Genomic DNA, 24,687 nt, shown 5'->3' with positions numbered 1-24,687 from the left:
TCTTCCTTTTTATCGCAATAGGGACTACATTGATTTCATTGACAAACTTTGTGAACACCATTTTGTTTATTGGCATTCATGCTGACATTAGATTTATTGCATAGCCCTATTTATTAATTTTATTTGTGGCGCTCTAACATTCAGTGCTCTGCCTCTTACTACACACCACTGTTTTTATATTAAACATTTGTGTGTGGGGACATTCCTGGAATTACATTAATTTGTCTTCCAAGGGCAAGGCACCCAGGGGGGGAGGAGGGCACTCCTGTGTTGTGCAACTGTAGGATCTGCGCTGACATACCTTCCAAGGCTCCAGGCCACGATGGTCTCTGTGTCTGGAGTTTCACTGCTACGCAACAGGAGGTCCCTTCGGCCTCTGCTTCCAATTCGGAACCAGCATGGCCTTCCGCACTTTCACAGGTAATGTCACAATTAATAAGTCCGCTCCCAGGCCTACCCCTCCTGCTAGTCTCGGTAAATGGTTTTGAGGTTCCCAGTGTTCTACCTGCTCAGGTAGATTCGCAACCCGCTGCTGCAGAACCTCCCATGGGTCCAATCATTCTCTGTAGATGCAGGGTTTTGGCGCAGGTGTCGGCATCTCTCCAAAAGATGCTTGAAAAGGACTGCCCTTCCAAGTGCAAGCCGACCAGACGTGATAATTCTACACCCGTCTGCTAATGACTCTGAGAATTCATCGTATACTGTCTCTATTATTTCCGATGTCTAAACCTCCTGTATTGCAGAGGATTCCACTCCACATATTGTGACCCTGATCAAGGCAGTTGAATCTGCACTTTTGATCGATGACTCTGACCAGACTTTAAAGTCTGATGCCCCAGTATTTAAACATCAGTAGAATGTGCCTGCTGAATTTCCTTCTTCTGCTCATCTTGAAGATCTCCTAGTGGAGGCATGGGCTCACTCTAACAAGTGCTGCATAAAGTCTAAGCGCATTGCTTTGATTTTATCCGCTCCCAGCGGCGGACAGGGCCAAATGGGAGTCCCCTTCTCCTTTAGATACTCACATCGCGTGGCTGGTCAAATCTGCTACCCTTCCTATCCCTAACACTGCCTCCTTTAAAGATCTGACTGATGGGAAGATAAAGACCTTCCTTAAAGCAATTTACTCTAATGCGGGAGCTATTGTCTGCCCAGCCCTGGCATCTGCTTGGGTAGCTAAGGCAATTGGAGGTTGGGCAGATGCTCTCCGTTCTGGTACCCACAGAACCGAGTTGTTTATAGATGGTTGAACATATCAGGGAAGCAGGCTCCTATCTTGGCGATGCAGCCATTGATGTTGATGTCATAACCTCTAAAGTATCAGCTTCTGCTGTGGCAGCCAAGAGAGCCCTCTGGCTTCAGACCTGGACCGTCGACGCAGACTCTAAGAAAGCTCTGAAGCTCTATTCTTTTCTGGAGAGGTTCTTTTTGGTCCTGAATTGGACAAGATTGTGGCTGTGGTAGCCAGAGGCCAGGACTGCTGTCTTTCCTTCGGTGGCAGCCCCCAGGTCGCAAATTTCTAATTTTTGCTCCTTTTACTTGCAGGTTAAGACCAGAACTCCGTCTTTCTCCAGGTTTCTGCCACAAAGGGCTAAAAGTCCAGAGGTATACAGGCCTGGTCTTCCAGACGCCCTGCTACCAAGTCAACTGCTAAGCCTGCCTCATGACTGGATGGTCCTCCACCTTGGAAATCCCAGCATGGGAGACTGTCTTCTGCTTTTCTCTAATGCTTGGTTGGCGACCACGAAGGATGCCTGGATCTGTGGTGTAGTTTCCTCCCTTCTGGCCTCCAAATTCAAAATCCCCGTTCCAGAGAGGCACAGGCTTCTTTGCCAACCTCTTCCTGGTTCAGTAGCTGGATGGCTCGTACCGACCCATCTTCAACCTGAAGTCACTCAACTGGTACCTCCCGAGTTCCGAAGTTCTGCATGGAATCTCTTTGCTCCATCATTCTGGCTCTGGAACTAGGAGACTTCATGGCCTCCTTTAGATATCCAGGATGCCTATTTGCATATTTCCATCTAGGTCAGTCACAAGGGCTTCCTCAGGTTTGCGGTGTGGGAGGAACGCTTCCAATTTCAGACATGGTCAGTTGGACTTTCCATGGCTCCTCGTGTTTTCACAAAGGTCACGGCAGTCAGCGCAGCTAATCTCTGATGAAGGGGCGTCAGGGTAGCATTCTATCTGAACATTCTACTTCTCCCTGGCTCAGTCCCCGGAGGTGCTAAGGGATCACATTTGACTCTGTGTACTTACTACAGTCTCACAGGTGGATCATCAATTGGCGGAAATCCACCTTGACTCAGTCTCAGATGATGCTACATTTAGGAACCTTTCTGGATTCCAGAGTCCAGCTAGTATTCCCTTCAAAGGACAAGCTTCTGTCCTTGTTGGCTAAGGTTTGTTCTTTCTTGGGTTGCCGTAAAGTGTCAAACCACTCTTGCATACTAGTCTTAGGCTCTCTGGTCTCAACCTTCAAGATGGCAGAGTATGCACAGTTTCGCTCCCCTCTGAAGTCTCAGGTGCTCACTCTCCCTCGGGAGGTTCATTACTCCATCTCGTGGTGGCTCCCACCAGCCCCATCTGGACAAGGGCCACCCCTTTTGGAACCAGGACTACGTCCTACTCACTCCCGAAGAAAGTCTTCGGGGGTGGGGGGTGGTGACTTGTCATCTGATGTTTCAGGGTTGGTGGACGGCTCAGGAGAGCCGACTGCCTTTCAATATTCTGAAGCTCAGCTGGACAATGCATCAACCGGAGTTTCTGACTTAAACGCATTGGCTTGTTGCTCCCCTATTCTTATATTTCACTCAGATCGGGCTGTCCTTCGAACATGGTTTGACTACCTCTCTAAGGTAGTTTCCAGGTTTCACATCAACCAACAAATTGTAATCTTTGTTCTAAGTACTGGACTCTTCTCCAGAACTGGCCTCCTTGGATGTAGTGAGTGCCCTCAGGATTTATGTAGACTGGACAGGAGATTTCAATAAGATGGACTCCCTCTTAATCCTGTATGACATTCACAAACTAGGCTTGCCAGATGTCTCCGTTTCACTATCTGCCAAGCTTACATTGCGCAACATGTCTCTGTCTTGGTGTGTGCTTTCACCCGAACAATGGGAACTTTTTGGGCAGCTAGACAGGGCATCTGTAGAGCAGCTTTGTTAAACGGCCACGTGGTCTTCTGCCTATACATTTCTCAGGTTCTTTTCTGCCTATACATTTCTCAGGAGCATTCCCTCCCTTAGGCTTTACACTGGGACGTCCCAAAGCTGTTCACGTGTCTCCCATTGATGATAGAGAGATTTATGTTCTTACCAGTTAAATCTTTTTTTTTTTTTTTTTATATATATATGAGTCCATGGGGACACAGGACGCCCACCTGGATGCACCTAGCTTGCAGGTTCTTTTTGCATCTGTCATCTGTTCCACTTTTTGCCTCAACTGTGTATTTGAACTAAGCGTGTGCCTGTCTTCCTTCGACTTCGTCTTCCTCTATGCCTTGGGCTTGTTAACTTAACTGGACCTCTAGGCCAGGGGCGAGGTATAGGGGAGAGGGAGCCTGGGCTGCTGGGGAAAGAGTTAAGGCTCTATTTATTAATCGTATTTGCAATGCGATTTGAGCATGACATTACCGCCCATAATCGCATTGCAAGATGCAATCATAGCACCGGAACGTATCATCCGGCACATGCAGGGACAGAGCTGCCGAGGCTTCTGCGCATGCGCAGTCCTGCTGACTGCACATGTGTGGCTGGGGGAACCCTCTCCTGGCTAATTATGCGAGGTGTAGCCCATAGGCTGCAACAGGCTAACGCCCTCTTCAGATGGTGTTAGCTGCGGGGGCAATCTCCGGGTGTTTTCGGGGACTAAGCCGCAAATATATAATGATAAATGGGCCCCTTAACCATTTGGTGCCCAGCTCCAGCTCGCCATCTATAACCAGTATAAAGCCTGTGTTCCCCATGGACTCCTAAGAAAAGTATTTAGCAGATAAGTACATAAATCTCCTTTTATTCAATGCCCATACTTTGCATTCACCATCACCTTTTGAAATTATTTTTTATTCAATGTAAATAGATATTTTTTGCACTTACCAGTTTTTTGGAACTGTATTTCTTAACAGCTATTTATAGATCGCACACACATTTTGTAGCACTTTAGAGAGAATATCTGATTATTCCCTACACCAGTGGAGCTTAAAATCTATATTCCCTACCACATACACACATACCTATACACTAAGATTAATTTTTTGATAGAACCCAGTTAACCTACCAGTATGTTTTGGGAGTTTGGAAGGAAATTTGAGCACCCGTAGGAAACCCACGCAATCACAGGCGAACGTACAAACTCCACCCAGATATGGCCTTAAAGGAATTAAACTACTACTCCAACCGTTCTGCTAAAAAATAATTTTTAGTAGATTTAACATTTGAATAATTTTGTGTTTAGAACAATGTTGGACATTTTGAAAGTTTATAATTTGTTTTAATGTTTTTTTTAATCTACAGACATTTGCCAACTATTTCATTAATTTAGAAATGTACACGTCCTGATCTCGTTTCAGGTGCATCAACTCTATGACGTTGTTCAGAAGTGGGATTCTATGTCTGGCACACTGCCCCAAGTTGTTCAGAGACTGGTGGCATTAAAACAGCTTCATGAGCAAGGTAATGATCGGTCTCCAAAAATTTACTAATTTACACAGTCTGCAGTTTTTTGTGTTAGATGTGTTATGTACTAAACCTTTCTTGTAAAATGCCTGGAATTGAAGGCTAAATATAATCCAAGGAAGTAGTTGATTTCGCTTTGTGCAAAACGTTCCATGAAAACCTGCATTTCCTGGACTAAACCTATTTAAATATTTTTAAGATCTTAAAATATCTTACATAAATAAATTTATTTGTGGTGGGGGGGGGGGGTGTCAAGCAAGAAGTCTAGGTCAGTTCTGCAAAATTTGCAGGGTATGCCAAGCAAGTCTGGTGATCTGGCACTAGCTTTTACTCCTGCGAAAATAAATAAATTATATGAATAAATAGAGCGTAGTACATCTATGAAAAGTGTTTGCGGTACACACACAAGGCCTATGGTCATATTCAATTCAAATGCTTTATGTATTTTTTATTTTTTAAAGTGTAATTGTATATGTATACAAATGTGTCCACCTCTAATCTCTGTGTGCTACAATTTGCGTTACATGTAGCGCATGAGCGCCGCGTGACTCTGTAGCGCCAAGCGTCTTTTCATGCAACTTTTTTCCCTTCAAATGCATCTCATTTGCAAAGCAGCTTCTGCTGATTAAAATGATGTGCGGCATGCCTATATTCTGTGTGTGACTGCAGGTGTATCTGCATGTGAAATTCTACGTTAGTGTCAGCAATTGTGACACTGTAACGTAGCATTTTGCATACAGATACACTCGCGAATAAGACTCATTTTAAGGGAAAAAGTTTCACGAAAAGACGCTCGGCGCTACCGAGTAATGCCTAGAAAGCTGTATAACGCGCAAACCGGCTAAATTTATGTGGGTACATCTATATCTCTATGTATATGTAAAACTGTAGACCCTGAAGGCCATTTCGTATTCTTCGTATTCTTGATAAGTACTGTTAGTGTGCATAATGAACTTAGGTATGACTATCCGCAATGGCTTTGAAAGCTAGCTATTTCTATAGGAGTAGAACTATACAGCCGATGCCTCCACATAAGTTTTGATTGGATAAAATCCATCCATTTTGCACTTGGGTGCTGTACCTGGATGTCCTCCAGTTTGGCATCCTTTTGGTGTATATTAATTTCAAGTGACATTTTATTTCCCAGTGAGATCAGTAGAATTATGTTCCTTGAGTTATATTCGGCCTTTTATTGCGGTTCAATTGGTTTATTTTGGAAATCATTGTAATTAGTCATGAGGAAGGAGGTATTTAGGTGCATTATACAGTAATAAGCGTATTTATCTAACCCACAAAAGGAGACTGTACAGTAGGTGACTCCTTTTCAGTTATTGATCCTTTGGGCATCCTTTAATCCTTTCACACCCTTATTTCTATCTAAAAGGGCTGTAGAATGTAAGCCCATCACAAAGTGTAGTCATTACAGTACACCACTCTTTACTTTAACTCTGAGATTGCATTGGAAATGAAGATGCATCCGTATAACATGCCATTTCCTATAGTCGTTATTCTAGCTGATTATATGGATTTAAACGGTAGGTGATAAGAAAATACTGCTTAGTCAGCATTTTTTATTTGTTGGTAAGTGCTTTAATGTTTCCTGTGCAGCTTACTATTACCTTTTCAGTCATCGGCCACCTAGCATCATACACTACAGTCCCTGCTTTATTGAAGTCTGCATTATTAACTATTGAGCTGTTCTTTAGTACAGCCATGGCCGAAAGTTTTGAGAATGAGTATTGGTTTTCACAAATGTCTTTGTCCTGTGTCATGCCAACAGTAAAGCATCCTGAGACCATTCATGTGTGAGGTTGCTTCTCAGCCAAGGGAGTGGGATCACTCACAATTTTGCCTAAGAACACAGCCATGAATAAAGAATGGTACCAAAATATCCTCCAAGAGCAACTTCTCCCAACCATCCAAGAACAGTTTGGTGACAAACAATGCTTTTTACAGCATGATGGAGCACCTTGCCATAAGGCAAAAGTGAAAACTAAGTGGCTCGGGGAACAAAACATCTAAATTTTGGGTCCATGGCCAGGAAACTCCCCAGATCTTAAACCCATTGACAACGTGTGGTCAATCCTCAAGAGGTGGGTGGACAAACAAAAACCCACACATTCTGACAAAGTCCAAGCATTGATTAGACAAGAATAGGCGGCCATCAGTCAGTATGTGGCCCAGAATTTGATTGACAGCATGCCAGGGCTAATTGCAGAGGTCTTGAAAAAGAAGGGTCAACACTGCAAATATTGACTCTTTGCATAAACTTAATGTAATTGTCAATAAAAGCCTTTGACACTTATGAAATGCTTGTAATTTTACTTCAGTATACCATAGTAACATCTGACAAAAAGGTCTGAAAACACTGAAGCAGCAAACTTTGTGAAAACCAATACTTGTGTCATTCTCAAAACTTTTGGTCATGGCTGTATATGTGAGTTGTTTGTCACTTTATAGTGTACCCATCGCCTCTATGCAGTAGTGTCAGTCATTTTGTGGGCTGAACCAACATTCAGATATCAATTCACAAAGTTCTTCCGTGACCTCAATAGTGCCTAGCAGCTTATTTGGCTGCACTCTCAAGTACATGAATTTAGCCCACTAAATTGCCACTTTCTGGGCATGGGTAATGGGTACATTCTGAATATATTGAACTGGCATAATATATTGAAATTCCTGTGATTTTCAGCCATGCAGTTTGGGCAGCTGCTCACCCATTTGGACACTACCCAGCAGATGATTGCCAATTCCCTGAAGGACAACACCAGTGCTCTAGCTATGGTATGTATGTACTACCTTGTGGACATACCTTCTTCCATTGGTGTCAGTGACAGAGCAGAGTGGCTGCTGAACCATTTGCCATTTGTGGAATTGATTTTTTTTATTTTTTTTAAAAGCGCTATTGAATTATCAGGATGCTTCTAAAGGTTTATCTAAAAATAACTGCAAGGAAAGTACAATTGATTGCTTGGAAACTCTTCTGCTCAGTACATTCTGACACCTGGCTACCTGATCTATTATTTATAAATGCCATACTAATTTGTAACTTTTTTTTTTTAATATTTTACTTGTTCCCAATAACCCACTTTCTAACATTTCTTCTGCTTTCTCTTCTACATAGACTATGGTACTGAACTCTTTGTGCTCGTTGTATGGTTCAGTACAGTTTGCTTTATTATAATGTTCCTAGTGTATACTGTATGTGAAGTGCCACACCTGGGGCTATATTTGAACTTGGAGAAAATGAGCCCTGCCTGTCTGGGCACTAATAAATATAATAGACAATGTAAAAATATATGATCCAATATCGGAGCTAGTGTATAGGTAGGGCACTAGCCCATTGTCCTCCAGAAATGAATTGTCCCTTGTGTAAATAGCTTTGCAGGTGTGCTGACTTCGTATGGTGACTCTGTTGGCTCCAGACATCTGTTACAGCTAACAAACAGCAATTACAAAGACAAACGCTAAGCAGTCTACCAGCCGCTGAGTGAGACCAGACCAGTACAGTTGGAGGCAGAAAGGATCAAACCCATTGGAGACCAGGCCGTATCAGTCTCCAAGGTCTCCATCACGGGTGTAGAGAGGTCACATCTGCATTAGAAACATGCCGCTCCCTTATGCTGATCGGCATATTGCTATAACTGTAATTACTGCTGCCTGCCAATTCTCAGCATCCCATACACTACCAGCACAGCAGTTTCTTATGCCACAACTGTTATATAAAAGGCTGGGGATTAGGCAGATGCTGTGTGTATTCTGTCCTCCAGTTCGTAATTACTTTTTATTCTCTTCCTCCATTGCTGTACACCTCGGTGTAGAGTGAGGGAAAAATTAATGAATCTAAAGTCCCTCAGTATCTGTCTAGTTCCTTCCTCCCAGTGTTAATAGACACGTCAAGCTGTTATACACATCAGATGTCAGACAGCATGTGAGAAACTCCTCTGCCAAATCTGTCCCTTCACTTTACGTTCACTTGTGCCCCCTCCACTGCATTACAGAAACCAGTCAGGTCAAGAACGATAAAAGCAGGAGCTGCCATGGTCATAGCGCCTGCATTTTTAAAATATGTTCGTTTTAACTTGGAGTGGGGTTTAAATCCCAGTTCCTCATTGATGTCAGCTACCTGATGAAATGCCCTGAATCTATACCTTGCAACTAGAGATCAGCAAAGTAGCTGTGACATTTTATACCACAGGTTCTCAAACTCTGTCCTCAGGACCCCAAACAGTACATGTTTTCCATGTCTCCTCACAGAATCACAAGTGAAATAAATAGCTCCACCTGTGGATCTTTTAAAATTTGTGAGTAATGAATACACCTGTGCTACTGCTGGGTGACCTGGAAAAAGTGAACTGTGTGGGGTCCTGATGACCGAGTTTGAGAACCACTTTTTCTTCTTCGGGGTCCATGGGTTCCACAGCAAATACGTTGGGGTATGTGGTTGGAGTGATACAGGCACCAAACAGTTAAAACAAGCTCTCAGCTCCCAGGATGCACTGGGTCCTCCCCACATATACCCCGCCCCCGGCTACAGGCAGTCAGTTGTTCTGTTTGGTGCAAGAAGGCAACTCATTGACAGTGGGACTGCAGGAGCAGTCCCAGAGACCAGTTTCTCTTATTTTTTCTTTTTTTTTGAGCAAGCGGCGCGTGCTGTGGATGGGGAACCGGAAGCAGCTAAGGGTCTGACGGGACGCACCGGTCGCCTGCTCCATCTACCCCCACCAGCGCCGCAACACTGGTGTAAAGCCAGTGATTTTGGCAGAGGCACAGTGCCCTAAGACTGCAACTGGGATGCAGGTAAGAGTGGTTTCGGCTGACGCCGGAGCTACGTGGCGGTCCGTCCTCCGTTGGTGGAGACTGGCCAGGAGAACGCTGTAGTGAGGAGCCAGGTAGACTGCCTCCCACACTAGACCACCGGGACTTGACGGATTCCTGACAGCCGGAGGTTCAGTGGCGGCGGCCATGTCAGTGAGCCGGGTGGATCCATACAGCATAGGGGAGGTTCGCTCTCCCCCGGCGGCCCCTCCCTGAATCCTCATGCCCACTTTAAGGTTCCCGCGTCTGGGTTGCTCCTCCCAGCCTCCCTCTATATGAGTCAGCCAGAGACCAGTCTCAGGTGCTCTCGGTGGCTGTACACTCAGGTGGATGGGTCAGTCTCCCTGTATGCCTCTCCCACGGTGACTGGTCATACAGAGCTCTATATCCTACTAGGCCCGAGGCTGTTTGTAGTGGACTAAGAGCTTAAAATGCATATACTCCTATGAGGGGATATATTATACATTGCATGTGACTTTGAAAGCTGCTGTGTATGGTACTGCCTTTTATGTCTATATAACTTGTCAGTCTGTTAACCTATCACTGCTGTTTCTCCTTATAACACTCTACTACAGGTGTGTGGGGTAGTTGGGGTGGGACATTGTGACGTTTGCTCAGAGTTTTGCATAAAGAATCATTGTTATGTCAAAAGACTGTGAAAGACAGGTGGCAGAGGCTGCTGCTGTCATGTATGGCCTGCAAAGCGGGGTTATCCCCACAGGATTTCATACAAAATGGATTATGTGGTCACTGTTTTAAGGAGTCGCCACATCAGTCAAACTTTCCAGCCTCTGGACAAGAACCCCCTTGGGCTTCTTATTCCCAGATCATGGCACAGGTTGTGGAACAGTTGGTGGCCCCAGTGTTGAGAGATCCTCAGCAGCTGCAACCTGCTATGTTTATGCCCCCTATGCTTCAATCCTGGATGGACATGTATGCGCACTCTGGTCAGGGTATGGCTTCATCTTCAGCAGCTTTTCAGCAACCGCTACAAGCAGCTAGACTAGTGCAGCCAAAGACCAGATGGCGTTCGGCCTCGCACCAGGCCAGGCCACAGACTCCGGTACGTCCTCTGATGAGGGTGAGGAGGCGCATGATTCCTCTCAAGAATCTCTCTCTGGAGAGGATGGGGATCATTTTCCAGCAGCAGATGTCCCTTTTATAATTAGGGTGGTCAAAGCTGTGTTGAGCATAGATGAGGGAAAGCCACTGCAAAGAAAGGCGCCTGTATTTAAGCACCAGAGAGTGGTGAAGGCTGAATTTCCCAAATCTGAACACTTGTCGGAACTTATGGGGGAAGCATGGAATGCTCCGGATAGGAAGTTCCATCTTACTAAAAAGGTTGCGGCCTTATACCCTTTTCCGTCAGAGGAGTGTACTAAACGGGAAATTCCGACGTCAGTGGCAACCTCTCAAATGGCTGGTCTACCCTCAGCATCTGTTGCCAGACCTAAAGGGTCGTCCTTTCGGCCACAGGGGAAGGTTAGAGGTCAGTCCTCATCTAGAACCAGTTCTAGCAGAAAACCACTATCTAAGAAACCCTGGCCTAACAAACGTCCGGCTTTCAGGTCCCAGGATAAGCCTGTGGCCTGACGGGCGGGCCTCCCCCTGGGGGATCCCTGGGTAGGAGGCTGGCTTCTTCAGTTTTCAGACACCTGGCATCTCACGACAACAGACGCCTGGGTTCGGGAAGTAGTCTCCCGGGGATACGCCCTGACATTCTGGAGAAGTCTCCCCAAAGGTTCTTTTGCATAACTTGGGCACTGGGTTCTACAAAGGCCTTGGCCCTCCAACAGGATATACAATCCCTGCTAATGTCAGGCGTGATTATCCCAGTTCCAGGGAATCGGCTACAGGAAAGGTTATTATTCCAACCTGATCTGGGTCCTACCGGCCTATTTTGAACCTAAGAGGGCTCAACACATTTATTCGGTTGCCCAGCTTTCGAATGGAAACATTGCGGTCGATTGTGTTGGCAATGGAGCAGGGGAATTTCATGGTATCCTTGGATATGCAGGATGGATATCTGCATATACCAATTACACCATCCCAACAGCAGTTTCTGCGGTTTGCTGTGGGGAGAAACACTTCCAGTTTCAGACACTGCCTTTTGGTTTATCAACAGCCCCTCAGGTGTTTACCAAGGTTATGGCAGTATTGATGGCCTGTCTCATGCGCCAGGGCGTCAGAATTCTGCCATACCTGGACGATCTCCTGTTATTGGGGCAGTCTCCACAGGAGTTGCAGTATCATCTTGGACTGACAGTTTCCTGTCTGCACAGTCACGGCTGGATCATAAATTGGAAGTCATCACTTCTTCCAGTGCAGCAGATGGTACATTTGGGGGCACGCCTGGACTCCTTGGCGCAGAGAATATATCTGCTGGAGGACAAGATTGCGGCCCTTCAGTTGCGGATACGCAAATTGCTTCACAACAGGCTGGTATCTGCTTTCAGCAATGCGTGTGCTGGGGTCGAATGTGTCCACCTTCAGCATGGTGGAATATGCACAGTTTCACTCCAGACCATTGCAGCAGTTGATCCTCTTGCTCTGGAACAGGGAGTACCGCTCAATAAAATCTCAGATGATCAATCTCTCACTAGAGGTTCGGTTGTCCCTGTTGTGGTGGTTGCGGACGTGCCGTCTCAGCCAGGGTCGCCCATTTTGGATTCCAGATTGAGCACTCCTCACGACCGATGCCAACCTTCATGGCTGGGGGGCGGTGACAGGTCAGCACACTTTTCAGGGAAGATGGACGAAGGCAGAGGGTTTTCTGTCTGTAAATGTCCTAGAACTGAGGGCAGTATTCAGAGCGCTGGTGCCGGCCGAGGGAATACTGAAGGGCAGGCCTGTACATGTACAATCCGACAATGTCACCACGGTAGCCTACCTCAATCATAAGGGAGGCACACAGAGTGGGGCGACCATGGCAGAAGTATCAAAAATTCTCGTCTGGGCAGAATGTCACCTTCCAGCAATATCAGCTGTGTTCATACCAGGGGTCCTAAACTGGGAAGCGGACTTCCAGAGTCGGTAGGATATAAACGCCGGAGAGTGGGCTCTTCATCCCCAGGTATTTCAGAGCCTGGTGGATAGATGGGGTCCTCCAGAAATAGACCTCAAGGCACAACCACAGGGTGTGCACAAAAAGAAGAAATACAGGTGCTCAACTAACTCCAAATTTATATATATATATATATATATATATGTATGTATGTATGTTCAGGGTGTGCAGTCTGAGGTCCATTTCCTATATACAACCACATGGTGCCCAGGTACGGGTCCAGGACCAGGGATCCGATGGCCAAATTTGTAGACGCTCTGGCAGTGAGGTGGAATTTCAGACTAGCGTGTGTATTTCCGCCTTTGGCTCTTCTTCCCAGGTTCATCTGGAAGGTCGAGCAGGAAAGCAGTACGGTAATTCTGATGGCTCCTGCTAGGCCCAGACGTCATTGGTTCACCGATCTACAGAGTCTCTCCATAGACACTCCGTGGCCTTTTCCGCTAAAGCCAGACCTGTTGATACAGGGTCCCTGCTTTTACCCGAATCTTCCTACTCTGTCTTTGACGGCATGACTCTTGAGGCCTCTGTCCTAAAGACAAAGGGTTTTTCTGATTCTGTAATACGGACAATGTTGAGGGCACGAAAACCTTCCTCTGCCCGCATTTATTATAGAATTTGGGACTCATTTTTTCATTGGTGTGCACTGAAAAGATATGACCCTAAGGTGTTTAGGGTCTCTAGAGTGCTTTCTTTTCTTCAGACTGGTTTAGAGCAGGGTCTCAGTCTGGTCACCCTGAGAGTTCAGGTTTCTTCTGCACTTTTGGTCTGGGTTTCAGCGGAAGATCGCTCCGCTGCCTGATGTAAGGACATTTTTTCAGGGTGTTCTGAGTGTTCAGGCGTCCTTTGTTCCCCCAGTAGCCCCGTGGGATTTGTCATTAGTTCTCAGGGCTTTCTTACAGGCTCCCCCATTTGAACCCCTGAAATCAGTAGACCTCAAGTGGTTGACAGCAAAGATAGTGTTTCTTCTGGCTATCGCCTCTGCTCGTAGGATCTTTGATTTGCCAGCTCTTTTCTTCTGCTCTCCCATTTTGATATTCCATCGGGATAGAGCTGTACTTTGTACCAAAGCGGGATACCTTTCTAATGTGGTATCTCATTTTCATATAAATGAAGAAATTGTGGTCCCAGCTTTTCAGACTTCAGGCCTCCTCTGTAGGTGAGGCTTCTCTGGATGTTGTCCGTGTGCTACGTATTTACGTGGATTGCACCAGCAACTTGAGGAAGTCTGATTCTTTTTGTGCTGTATGGCTGTCATTAGCGTGGCTGGCCAGCCAATAAGCAGACTCTGGCCAGATGGCTTCGTATGGCAATTTCTCAGGCATACACACAAGCCGATCTGGTGGTGCCAGACTCAGTAACTGCGCATTCTACATGGTTAGTGGGACCTTCGTGGGCGGCTCGCTTGGCTGCCTCTACGGAACAGTTGTGCAAGGCAGCCACATGGTCTTCCGTCCACACTTTTGTCAAGTTCTATGCATTTGACACCTTTGCCTCTCAGGATGCTTCCTTCGGGCGTAGGATTCTCCTTTCTTCTGAGACACAGGAGCGTCTCCGCCCTTAGGGGAACTGCTTTGGGACATCCCCCAACGTATTTGCTATGGACCCCAAAGAAGAAAATAAAAGTTATGGTACACCTTTTTTGTTAACTTTTTTTCTTTGAGGTCCATGGGGTCCACAGGACACCCACCCTAACGCACCTGGTGTTATTGGGTAATCTTTTGTATCTCTGTAATTTCCCTCTTCTGTGAGAGAATGGTTCTAGAGAACAAGGGTTCTTCCTTCTTTCCTTTGCCTTCTCCTGCTTGGGCTTGGTAACATACTAACTGCCTGTAGCCAGGGGAGGGGTATATGTGGGGAAGACCCAGTGTATCTTGGGAGCTGAGAGCTTGTTTTAACTGTTTGGTGCCTGGATCACTCCCAACCACATACTCCAAGGTATTTGCTGTGGACCCCATGGACCTCAAAGAAAGAGTTAACAAAGGTACGTTTATACCATAACTCTTATTTTTATACTAATCGTTTCATTGTGGAGCAGGCCATAGATGTGGGAAGCGTCTTTGATTCCAAGTTCTACCTTTGCGTCTTCATTCTGACATTTGCGCTGTATTTGTATGTTTGCATTTTGTCAAATTTATAGACTAGACAGAGCGGGGACGACATTCTGCTGTGTGACTAAGGAATGCTTAGGGCCAGTTTGTGTGACTAATATTTTGAACTATATTTTGCTTATCTTTACTTCAATTTTTGAATTTCTGTTCGTCTTACCTTCCAAAAATGCCTGAATGGATAAATGCTTAGGATCTAAAAAGTGTGCTGTATTTTTCACTTTATAATAATTGTGTGCAGCAAGTGACTCTGTATCATAACTTTGAAATGAGGTGTGGCTGTGATATTATAATATCTGAGGATGCATTTCGTTATTCTCTCCCAGGCCCTGTAAATAAATTGTTAATTCTACTTTCATTCTGTTATTTCTCAAGAGTATACAGCCATGGGCAAAAGTTTTGAGAATGACACAAGTATTGGTTTTCACAGTGTCTGCTGCCTCTGTTTTTATGATGACAATTTGCATATACTCCAGATTGCAATTCATCTGATCACTCTTCATGACAATTCATTGCAAAGTCCCTCTTTGCCATAACAATGAACTTAATCCCAAAAACATTTCTATTACATTTCAACCCTGTCACAAAAGGACCAGCTGACATCATGTCAGTGTGCTCGATTCAATTTAACGCGAATGAATAGCGCCCGGAAGGAGCTCCCGGAGCTATTCAACTTTGCGTGCTTTTAGGTGGGAATGCCCGTTCTCCTGCCCCTCGCACCTTAAACGGGGTGTTTAGTCGTGAGAACGGGCATTCTCCGACTAAACTTCCCGGCGCGATGATGTTTCCGCCGCGCTAAGGGCAGAAAACAGCATTGCGCCTGTACTTTTGTCGGAATTCTGCTCGCATCCCAGGAGGGATGCGAGAAGAAATCCTTAGTCGGGTTTAGCAGCGCGCTGAATTGAATAGCTCCAGGAGCTCATTTCCGGCGCTATTCAATTTGCATTGAATTGAATCGAGCCCAGTGATTCTCTCATTAACACAGGTGAGAGTGTTCATGAGGACAAGGCTGGAGATCACTGTCATGCTGATTGAGTTAGAATAACAGACTGGAAGCTTTTAAAGGAGGGTGGCTCTTGAAATCCTTTTTCCACTGTTAACCATGGTTACCAGCAAGGAAACGTGCAGTCATCATTGCTTTGCACAAAGAGGGCTTCACAGGCAAGGATTTTGCTGCTAGTAAGATTGCACCTACATCAACCATTTATCGGATCATCAAGAACTTCAAGGAGAGAGGTTCAATAGTTGTGAAGAAGGCTGCAGGGCGCCTAAGAACGTCCAGCAAGAGCCAGGACCGTCTCCTAAAGTTGATTCAGCTGCGGGATCGAGGCACCACCAATGCAGAGCTTTCTCAGGAATGGCAGCAGGCAGGAGTGAGTGCATCTTCATGCACAATGAGGCAAAGACTTCTGGAGGATGGCCTGGTGTCAAGAAAGGCAGCAAAGAAGCCACTTCTCTCCAGGAAAAACATCAGGGTAAGACTGATAATTCTGCAAAAGGTACAGGGATTGGACTGCTGAGGACTGGGGTAAAGTTATTTTCTCTGATGAATCCCCTTTCAGATTGTTTGGGGCATCTGGAAAAACGCTTGTCCGGAGAAGGAAAGGTGAGCGCTACCATCAGTCCTGTCATGCCAACAGTAATGCATCCTGAGACCATTCATGTGTGGGGTTGCTTCTCAGGCAAAATTGTGAGGTAGCCCACTCCCTTGGCTAAGAATACAGCCATGAATAAAGAATAGTACCAGAAGATCCTCCAAGAGCAACTTCTCCCAACCATCCAAGAACAGTTTGGTGACTAACAATGCCTTTTCCAGCCTGATGGAGCACCTTGCCATAAAGCAAAAGTGTTTAAGTAAGTGGCTCGGGCAACAAAACATCAAAATTTTGGGTCCATGGCCAGGAAACTCCCCCAGACCTTAATCCCATTGAAAACTTGTGGTCAATCCTCAAGAGGAGGGTGGACAAAGAAAAACCCACAAATTCTGACAAACTCCAAGCATTGGTTAGGCAAGAATGGGCGGCTATTAGTCAGTATGTGGCCCAGAATTTGATTGACAGCTTGCCAGGGCGAATTGCAGAGGTCTTGAAAAAGAAGGGTCAACACTGCAAATATTGACGCTCTGCATAAACTTAATGTAATTGTCAATAAAAGCCTTTGACACTTATGAAATGCTTGTAATTTTACTTCAGTATACCATAGTAACATCTGACAAAAAGGCCTAAAAACACTGAAGCAGCAAACTTTGTGAAAACCAATACTTGTGTCATTCTCAAAACTTTTGGCCGTAACTGTAGACAGACAGACAGAATCACAATAGCCTCCTATTAAATTATAACTCCACTGCCCTCTCTTTAAAGGGTTTGGAACACCCATATTATTTAGCTACCCATGACGGTATATTTTTTATTTATTGCATGGAAAACATTACAGCTGAGCTACATAACTCTCCAGACGCTTTGAGGCCAAATTTCTTCTGATCACTGCCTAGATTTCTTCCACACCTTAGAATCCTCATATAGCAGTGCAGTGATCTGTCCCCTCCCCAATTACTGTGCTTCCTGCTAGCTGTCACCTTACTAGTGTCACATAGCTGCTTCTGCGTTCGGCCTCGGCAGCCTACTAACTTCCTTACGCTAATGCGAGAGTCCATCTGTGTATACTGCAGATCCCTGCCACCGCATGTGGAAACCTACCATTGTTTTTCCGTTCTCACCCTTGCTGGGCGCAAAAGGCCCATCTAAAACAGGCGTACCGCCTCCATCCACACACTATTCTAGAGCAGGGAATTTGGCTTACAAGCCACGGCACTCCCACAGGACGGAACAGGTGTGTGTGTGTGTGATCGCATGGTCACCGCCCAGAAATGGTACTCTCACAAAAAGTATGGTCCTTCCATGAACTGATCAATCCTACGGACTAGCGAGCACCGTGTGTGTTTGTATGCCTGATCTGGTATATGTATGCTGCAAGAGACATGTTGCTTTTGGATGGATATTATAGTGTTCTCCTGCCGCCCACCACACATACAATGTATTTGTTTTTATTTGCTGTTTTTGTTATAGTCCTTTTTTTGTTTTGAAAACCAATGAAATGTTATGAATGCAAAACAAATTCTGTATTCTCTGGTATTTCGGAGGTCACTTTCTTTTATTCTCTAGTGCAAGGTAAGATGTATACCCCAATACACTAGGTGCTGTTACTCCCTTGCATTTTATCTAGCATATCATGCTTGAAATACTAATGTTCGTTTTTGTCTACAGGTCCAGAAGGCCATGAAGGAGAATTTAGCTACAGTGGAGGACAACTTTTCTAGTATTGACTCCAGAATAAAGAAACTGAGCAAATGAGCTGCAATTTGTCTTTACACACCTCAATCCCCTAAACTGCAAGAAACAAATTCCTGCAAACACTGCACTATGAAACTACTCCAAATTCCCCTTTGCTAAAAGGAAGGTTTTACCATTGTGTATATATATAGTCTTGTTAACATTTAGTTTTACCCATCCTTCTGCTTTTTCCCCTGAGTATGCTTAGAGGCTTCTCCTGTACCCATTCATGCACGGGACCCTACTGCGCCTATTGTATCAGGTGCTTTTACGAAGGTCCAAGCTCTTGGGAATTATAGCATTTTTCAAGGTGTTGCGTTTGCATGTTGGTACAGGCAGAACCGGGGGACGAGAGAACTCTTCGTATTTTTATTTATATCTGTATGTTGTTTCTGTTAAACCCTCTGGTGCAGATCAGTATAAATCTGAACAAAACACTGAAATTACTATAACAATGTTTCTGGCTTGAGGGAAGCTGTTCTACACTAATTGTCCTATCTGAAAATAAACGTACGGAAATTACAATGATAAATATCTTGAAACTTGATGGCCTCTTACTGCTCCTTCTTACATAAAATAATATTTGTAAAACAATTGTTATGTGATGTTTATTTATTTATAATGCAACACGTAAAGAGGGCATTATATTATTGCTTACATGTATACATATATTCACAAGTTTCCATGGTCTTCAAAAGGATGTGTTACTAGGAATTAATAATTCAGTAGTAAAGGGAAATCTAACTATAAATCATAATATTGCTGTTTTTTTTTTGTTCAAGAAAAGCTTATTCTTAAAATGATTTACCCCTTTCATTCTGGCATTATGTACAAATGGAACACCGGTTATTCTTGTGTTCTAATAGTTTTAAAACAAATGGCATTTATCTTCAGTAAAAGTAAGTTACTTTTTCTATTTTTACCATAGAAAGTTTGTTATAGACTTGTGTCTGCAGAAATATCACATGTCACTACTAGGGAATGATGCACTTTAATGATGCTCTTGTAAAAGTCAATGTAGTGTGAGTATAACCAGCTCCCTTGAAATCCTCAGTGTAATAGTTTTTTGGAGTTAGGTTACTCTAGTTATGTTGTGGTGTGAAAACAAGGACATAAGAAATAAAATACATCAGTGTACACTGGGCCTGATTCAGAGCCGGCTCCGTCGTACGCATGCGCACTGGCCCACCATCGACCCGGTTGCGAGCGCACAGCGCTTGCGACCGGGTCTGAATCAGGCCCACTGTGTGATAAATGGTTTGCCATCCCTGTCAATACTTTATAAGTTGACTCCCTTTGTGGGTGTAATAAATACATTTTGGACAAATTTGCACTGTTAAGGACCCCCATACACTGTTCGATTCAAAGTTGGTAAATTGTGTAGTACGATTGCCCTTGAAATTCTTTATACGATGTGGTCAAATGGTGTACGATTGATCGTTACACTTCTAATCATCGTATAGTAAGATCGTATTACACATTGTACTCAAGATCGTAGATCTACTGTTTTGCAGTAAGATCAACGATCCAACTATACGACTGGGGACGCACATCGGCATCTTATACACACAGAAACTACACACGATGTGCACGATTGATCGAAATCGTGCACATCGTGTAAAAAATCGCACCGTGTATGGGCCGCTTTAGATAGTAGTTGTGAATACAATGTAGTCAGGATTATGGAGATTAATGCTGGCTCTCCGATTTGTAGATGATAGTTGATGTGAAAAAGAAAACGTGAAATATTAGTGCAACCTGATGTCCGCATATGTGTGGTTCACTAGTGGAAAGTTGTAGATTCACTCTCCTTTTTATGATGTTAACAAACATTGGACATTTTATTTGTAATTTCCCGATTTCCAAGAATGTTTACCAGTGCCAACTAGAGAAATCTTTGTTTTAGGATAATGATCTGCTTTAATGGCCTTATGCACTAAACATTGGAAAATACTATAAAATATAGAATCTGTAGGATTTGACTCCAGTTAGATAATAGTACAATGATCAGAAGTGTGGGGATAGGAGGCCATTTTGTTTTTTGATGATCCAAATGTAAGGATAGTAAAGATTTTCAATGGCAGCAGTAACTTCTCTGAGCGGCTTCTCTGAGTCTAACATATATCCGTATTCCACAGAGAATCTGGGAAAAAGGGACTGGTAGTAGAGGGAAGAATGTTCATATTACTGTATGAAGTATCTGAGTTTACCATTTAACATCTTGTATGAATTTAATGATGGGGGTATGGGATTGTCTGAATGAAATTGGCAATAAAGTGTCAAATTTTTTGTTATTTTTGTTGTATAACTCCACTTTGGAAGTTTTGGTACTGGTACAATTTGAGCTAGAAGAAGGAGACAAAAAGTGATTCTGCACAGGATCAAGAGATAAATCATGTTAATATAATAAAGGTGTATAGGTCTGTTACCAAATATGGAGGTAAATCATCCCCTAAATAGATCTAAACTGAGTTGGTGTGCTCCCTGATCTCTTAATAAGTGGTTTCCAGCTGCCCATGATTTTTGTGGAAGAAGTTCAATAATCAATTAGCAGCCTACATGTATAAATCAGATTTAAGTTGCAGAAAATTTCAACAGCAAAGCGATAGTAAAAACAAAGAAAAAGTAACTAGTTGCAATGATTAAATGCAGCATAGTCTGCTGTGGAGGAATAAGAACAGTAACTCTGTGTCTTCCCATAGTCTGATTACTTTACGAATGCATTGATGCAAATGTCCACTTTGTAGATTTGTAAAGTACGGTCTGTCAAGCAGGGAAGGTATTGTATGTCATAGAGTATGTAACACGGATTGACTCTTAAGGTGCATACACACTAGGCGATCAGGAAAGACAGTACAATTACGACATCGTAATCGTACCGTCGTTCCTGATCCCCTGTAGTGTCTGCACTGAACGATTAGTCGTTCAGTGCAGGCACTGTCCATCATTCCTGAACATGCCAATCTGTCGTTATCGTCAGATTGTGCTGCATGTTCAGGCGATGGACAGTGTCGGAAACGACCAGCGGGAGTGCGCATTGCTGGTCGTTTCTGACATAAAAGTGCACGATTTGTGCACGATTACTGAGCGATTGCACGATTACGATGTCGTAATCGTGCAGTTCTCAGTAATATCACCCAGTGTGTACCCACCTTTTAGACACTTATTTTTTATTTATTTTTTTTCCCCTTGGGAATTTCCCCACAGCTCTGTCCTTTGGAAATTCCCAGCTGATTCTTTTATTCCTGTTCTGTAAATGAAGGATATCGGAGTGGCAGTCTATAAAGCAATGCTGAGTCTTGCACTAGTTTTCTTCCAGCTTGCGGTCTTAGTAAGTCAGACATCCCGGGGGCCCAGTGATTCCTCATCAGATTCTTCTCTTTTTATACTTGAACCACTGGTCCTAGATTGACTGCAGAGAAGGTAGAAATCCTAAAACATGACTATATTTAAACAATATGGATAATATACGAGGTATAAAAGTGGCTAACCACAGCACACGTTTTGTGATAGCACACACCTGGGGGTTTATTTACGAAGTGTTGGATTGTAAAACCTGACACTTCTGTTGGTGTTTGGGCCCGATATTTGAATGCTGTGTGCAAAAGCATAAACACGAACAGAAGTGTTAAGTTTTGTATCTTGACACTTTGTAAATAAATCCTGTACTCTTATAGGAAAAATGTGGAGATTTGTAAGCCAAGCTAACATGGTGGGGTTCAGGGATGCAAAAGCTTACATTAGCTAGCAGGAAAAGTTGGCAGTTCGAGGGCAGCCTTTTGTTAAGTATGGATTGGGCACATGACTGCGCTTTTGCAGCACATGATAAATTAGATTTCACATAGTATGGCAAGGTTATTAAAATGACAGAATGGGGTGGAGAGGAAAGTAACAGCATTCCCTTTCTAAAAGTCAAGTCCTTTTCATGAATGCAAAGCTTGTGTGCCCACACACAATGCCGGCATCTTGTCCATCTGCAAGAAAGCACATTTCTAGCCCAATGATAGTCTAATAACCTTTAAACAAAAACATAATTTAAGTTAAACTGAGAAGTTGAAATAAAGGAGGTGGTCCTAAAGTGTAATGTGTTGGTCTTTGAAGTGATATTTCACTCTTTAAAACGTGTCATTTGAAATGTATACTAAAAGCTGTCTGGGTAACTGGTAAATCAGCAAAATGCATAAGGCTATGGAGGTGCCACATGGGTGTCCTATAATCTGTTGGCACAGTTCCTTGATTACTATTTTCAACCCTGTGTCCGCAAAATACATAATTATTTAAAAGCATTTTACATTATGGACCACTAATTACATTTGACTGAACTTCATGAGATAGTGTGTACATGTAATTTTTTTTTAGGTACATTGACAAATACAATGTGCAAGTTGTGGGTACCGCAATGGGCTTAAATTCAGCTTCAATATACACCAAACTGTATATGGCAGCATATGAGTCTTGATACATTATGCCCATGTATAGTGCATGCAATCTGCACTATAAAAGATATATTGATGGTGTATTTCTATTGTGCGGTGGAACTAGAGAAGAATTTAGAGCGAATATGTTTTGAATAACAGTATAACCATTCCCCGTAAAGTTTACATATGTAGTGAATGCATATAGCATACATTTTCTGTATGTGGCTTTGTCAAAGGTAGGAGTGAGACTGAGTACCACATTATATAGGAAGCCATCCAAAAGGAATATACTACTATATGCCACAAGCCTCCACCTGGAGCAATTAAAAGAATCCCTGCCTATCTTGCATTTTCTTAGAATCCTAAGGCCAAATACAGATGCAGAGATAGTGAATATGCAACTAATGGCGATGGTTGAGAGATTCAGGGAAAGAGGCTATTGCTATTACTTGGTGCCTAGAGACGGTGAAAAGGACTTCACGGAAGATAACAAAAATTAAGAAACAATACTGAGAGAATGGTTATCAATACTAGGTTTGATACATGTGACATGAGCAATAAAGAGGCACTGGCAGGTTATTGCAAAATTTATATTTTTGAGAAAGGGTCTGTCAAGGAAGCCCTTGTTCACCCACTCGAAAGGGGCAAACTTAAAACTGCTCCTTCTGAGATCTGATATAGGAAGGAATAAAGAATAAACAAACATGGTTGGGTTCTATCAATGCCTGGACTGTACTCATTGTGAAATGAATACAGCTTCTTTTATTACACATCAATATAGAGGACATAAGATAAATAACAAACATTGGGTCATGTATATATCATGATCTGAGATACACACATGTTAATATGCCCAACTGGATTAAGATACATTGGAATAAAGAGCACTAGGTTCAGAGAGGATGGCGTACCACCGTACACCTATCTGACAGGCTCTCACACCTCTGATAAGCCAGTAGTGAGAGACTTTTTGGGTGCAGGGCACCAACTTTCAAGTCTTCAAAGTATGGCAATTGATTAGGTGCCATCACCTCTATGGGATGGGGATCGGTGCCTTATGCTGCTCAAGAATGAGCCAGAATGGATCCTTCGGTTGGACTCTTGCACTGAAATGCCTGAATGAGATGAACCATCCTAGTATTTTCCTAGAATTTTTGTATGATCGTTTGGACTGCTATGAATTCATCAATGTGCCTTTTCATGTTTTTGATGTTTCATGTTTGATGGTGGTTTTGTAATTTTTGTAAATATTTTTGTATTTGCATATGTTTGCCTTATTTGACCCACTGATGTTGGCACGAACGCATTATAATTTGTAATTCATAGAAACCTTGATATATAGCATGCATCATCAAACATACTCATGAAGTGATCCCTTGGTTTGAATTTATGGAGCAGATACCATTGTTGATATGTTTGGAGTTGACATTATAATATTGCTAGGGTATTCTTTTGTGTAGGGTCTAAAGGGGCAGTATATGTCTGTTGCTTACGGGTATGAATAGTCTTTTATCCAAATGACTCATAGGGGGTTATGTAATAGGTTCTGATTTCACTGCACCTGTGGGATTTCTGTAAGATTGCTGCTAAATTTAAACCGGCAATCGGTTATAAAGCTGAACCAGCCTTATACTGATTGCAGCATTAAGTATAGCTGCAATCTCACTGAATTCCTGCAAATTCCTTGAAATAGGAACCTATTACATAGGCCCCATAGTCAAGCAGTCTGTTGGTGCAATTAGTGAACACCATCATTCATATATATTTTGTATAAATGCCTGGAAGAGATGACCGATAATGGGGCGATAAAAATAATAGGTGAGATCAGAACCATGCATTGTTTACTCAACACAAGAGCACCTGATGAGGTAGACATGTTGGGCACACTAAATTGGTTACAATGTGCGAGAAGCAATACATGTAAACAAGACCGATAAGTATAAAATGAACAATGATTAGCAAGATAGCCACTGCATAACTAGTTCCACAGGTTGTTCATCCTGCTCTTGAAAGTACCAGGTGAGGTTGCCTCTATATTTTAATCCCTCTGCTTTGGTCCTGCCCAACGGTTTTGTTTGTTCTCCGTTCATTATTTGAAATGGCACCCGCCAGGGCTGCCTTCTGTCTCCGCTCCTCTTTGCTTTGATCATGCAGCCCCAAGCAGCAAGCTTTTGCAACAATCCCGGGCATTAAAGTGGATCAGTCTCAACATAAAGTGTCTCTCTATGCGGACGACGTCCTTCTCACCTTGACTCATCCCATTCTCTTCCTGCGGTC

General features: G+C 43.5%; 1 protein-coding gene across 1 annotated transcript in view; it reads left to right on the top strand.

Annotated features, from left to right (window-relative positions):
* The window catches only part of DCTN2 (dynactin subunit 2), a 65,697-nt gene extending 47,111 nt beyond the window's left edge, over positions 1–18,586 (top strand). Inside the window, exons 12-14 of the mRNA XM_088465903.1 lie at positions 4,571–4,673; positions 7,369–7,460; positions 17,927–18,586. Of these exons, the coding sequence (XP_088322029.1) occupies positions 4,571–4,673; positions 7,369–7,460; positions 17,927–18,013 (282 nt within the window). The 3' untranslated portion in view covers positions 18,014–18,586. The remainder of the gene's footprint in view (positions 1–4,570; positions 4,674–7,368; positions 7,461–17,926) is intronic.
* The last annotated feature ends 6,101 nt before the right edge of the window (positions 18,587–24,687 follow it).

Source organism: Taudactylus pleione, unplaced genomic scaffold (genome assembly GCF_031769625.1).
Source record: "Taudactylus pleione unplaced genomic scaffold, aTauple2 ptg000065l, whole genome shotgun sequence".
Taxonomy (NCBI): Eukaryota; Metazoa; Chordata; class Amphibia; order Anura; family Myobatrachidae; genus Taudactylus; species Taudactylus pleione.
The sequence above is the reverse complement of the archived record's forward strand: the minus strand, read 5'-3'. Positions and strand labels throughout refer to the sequence as shown.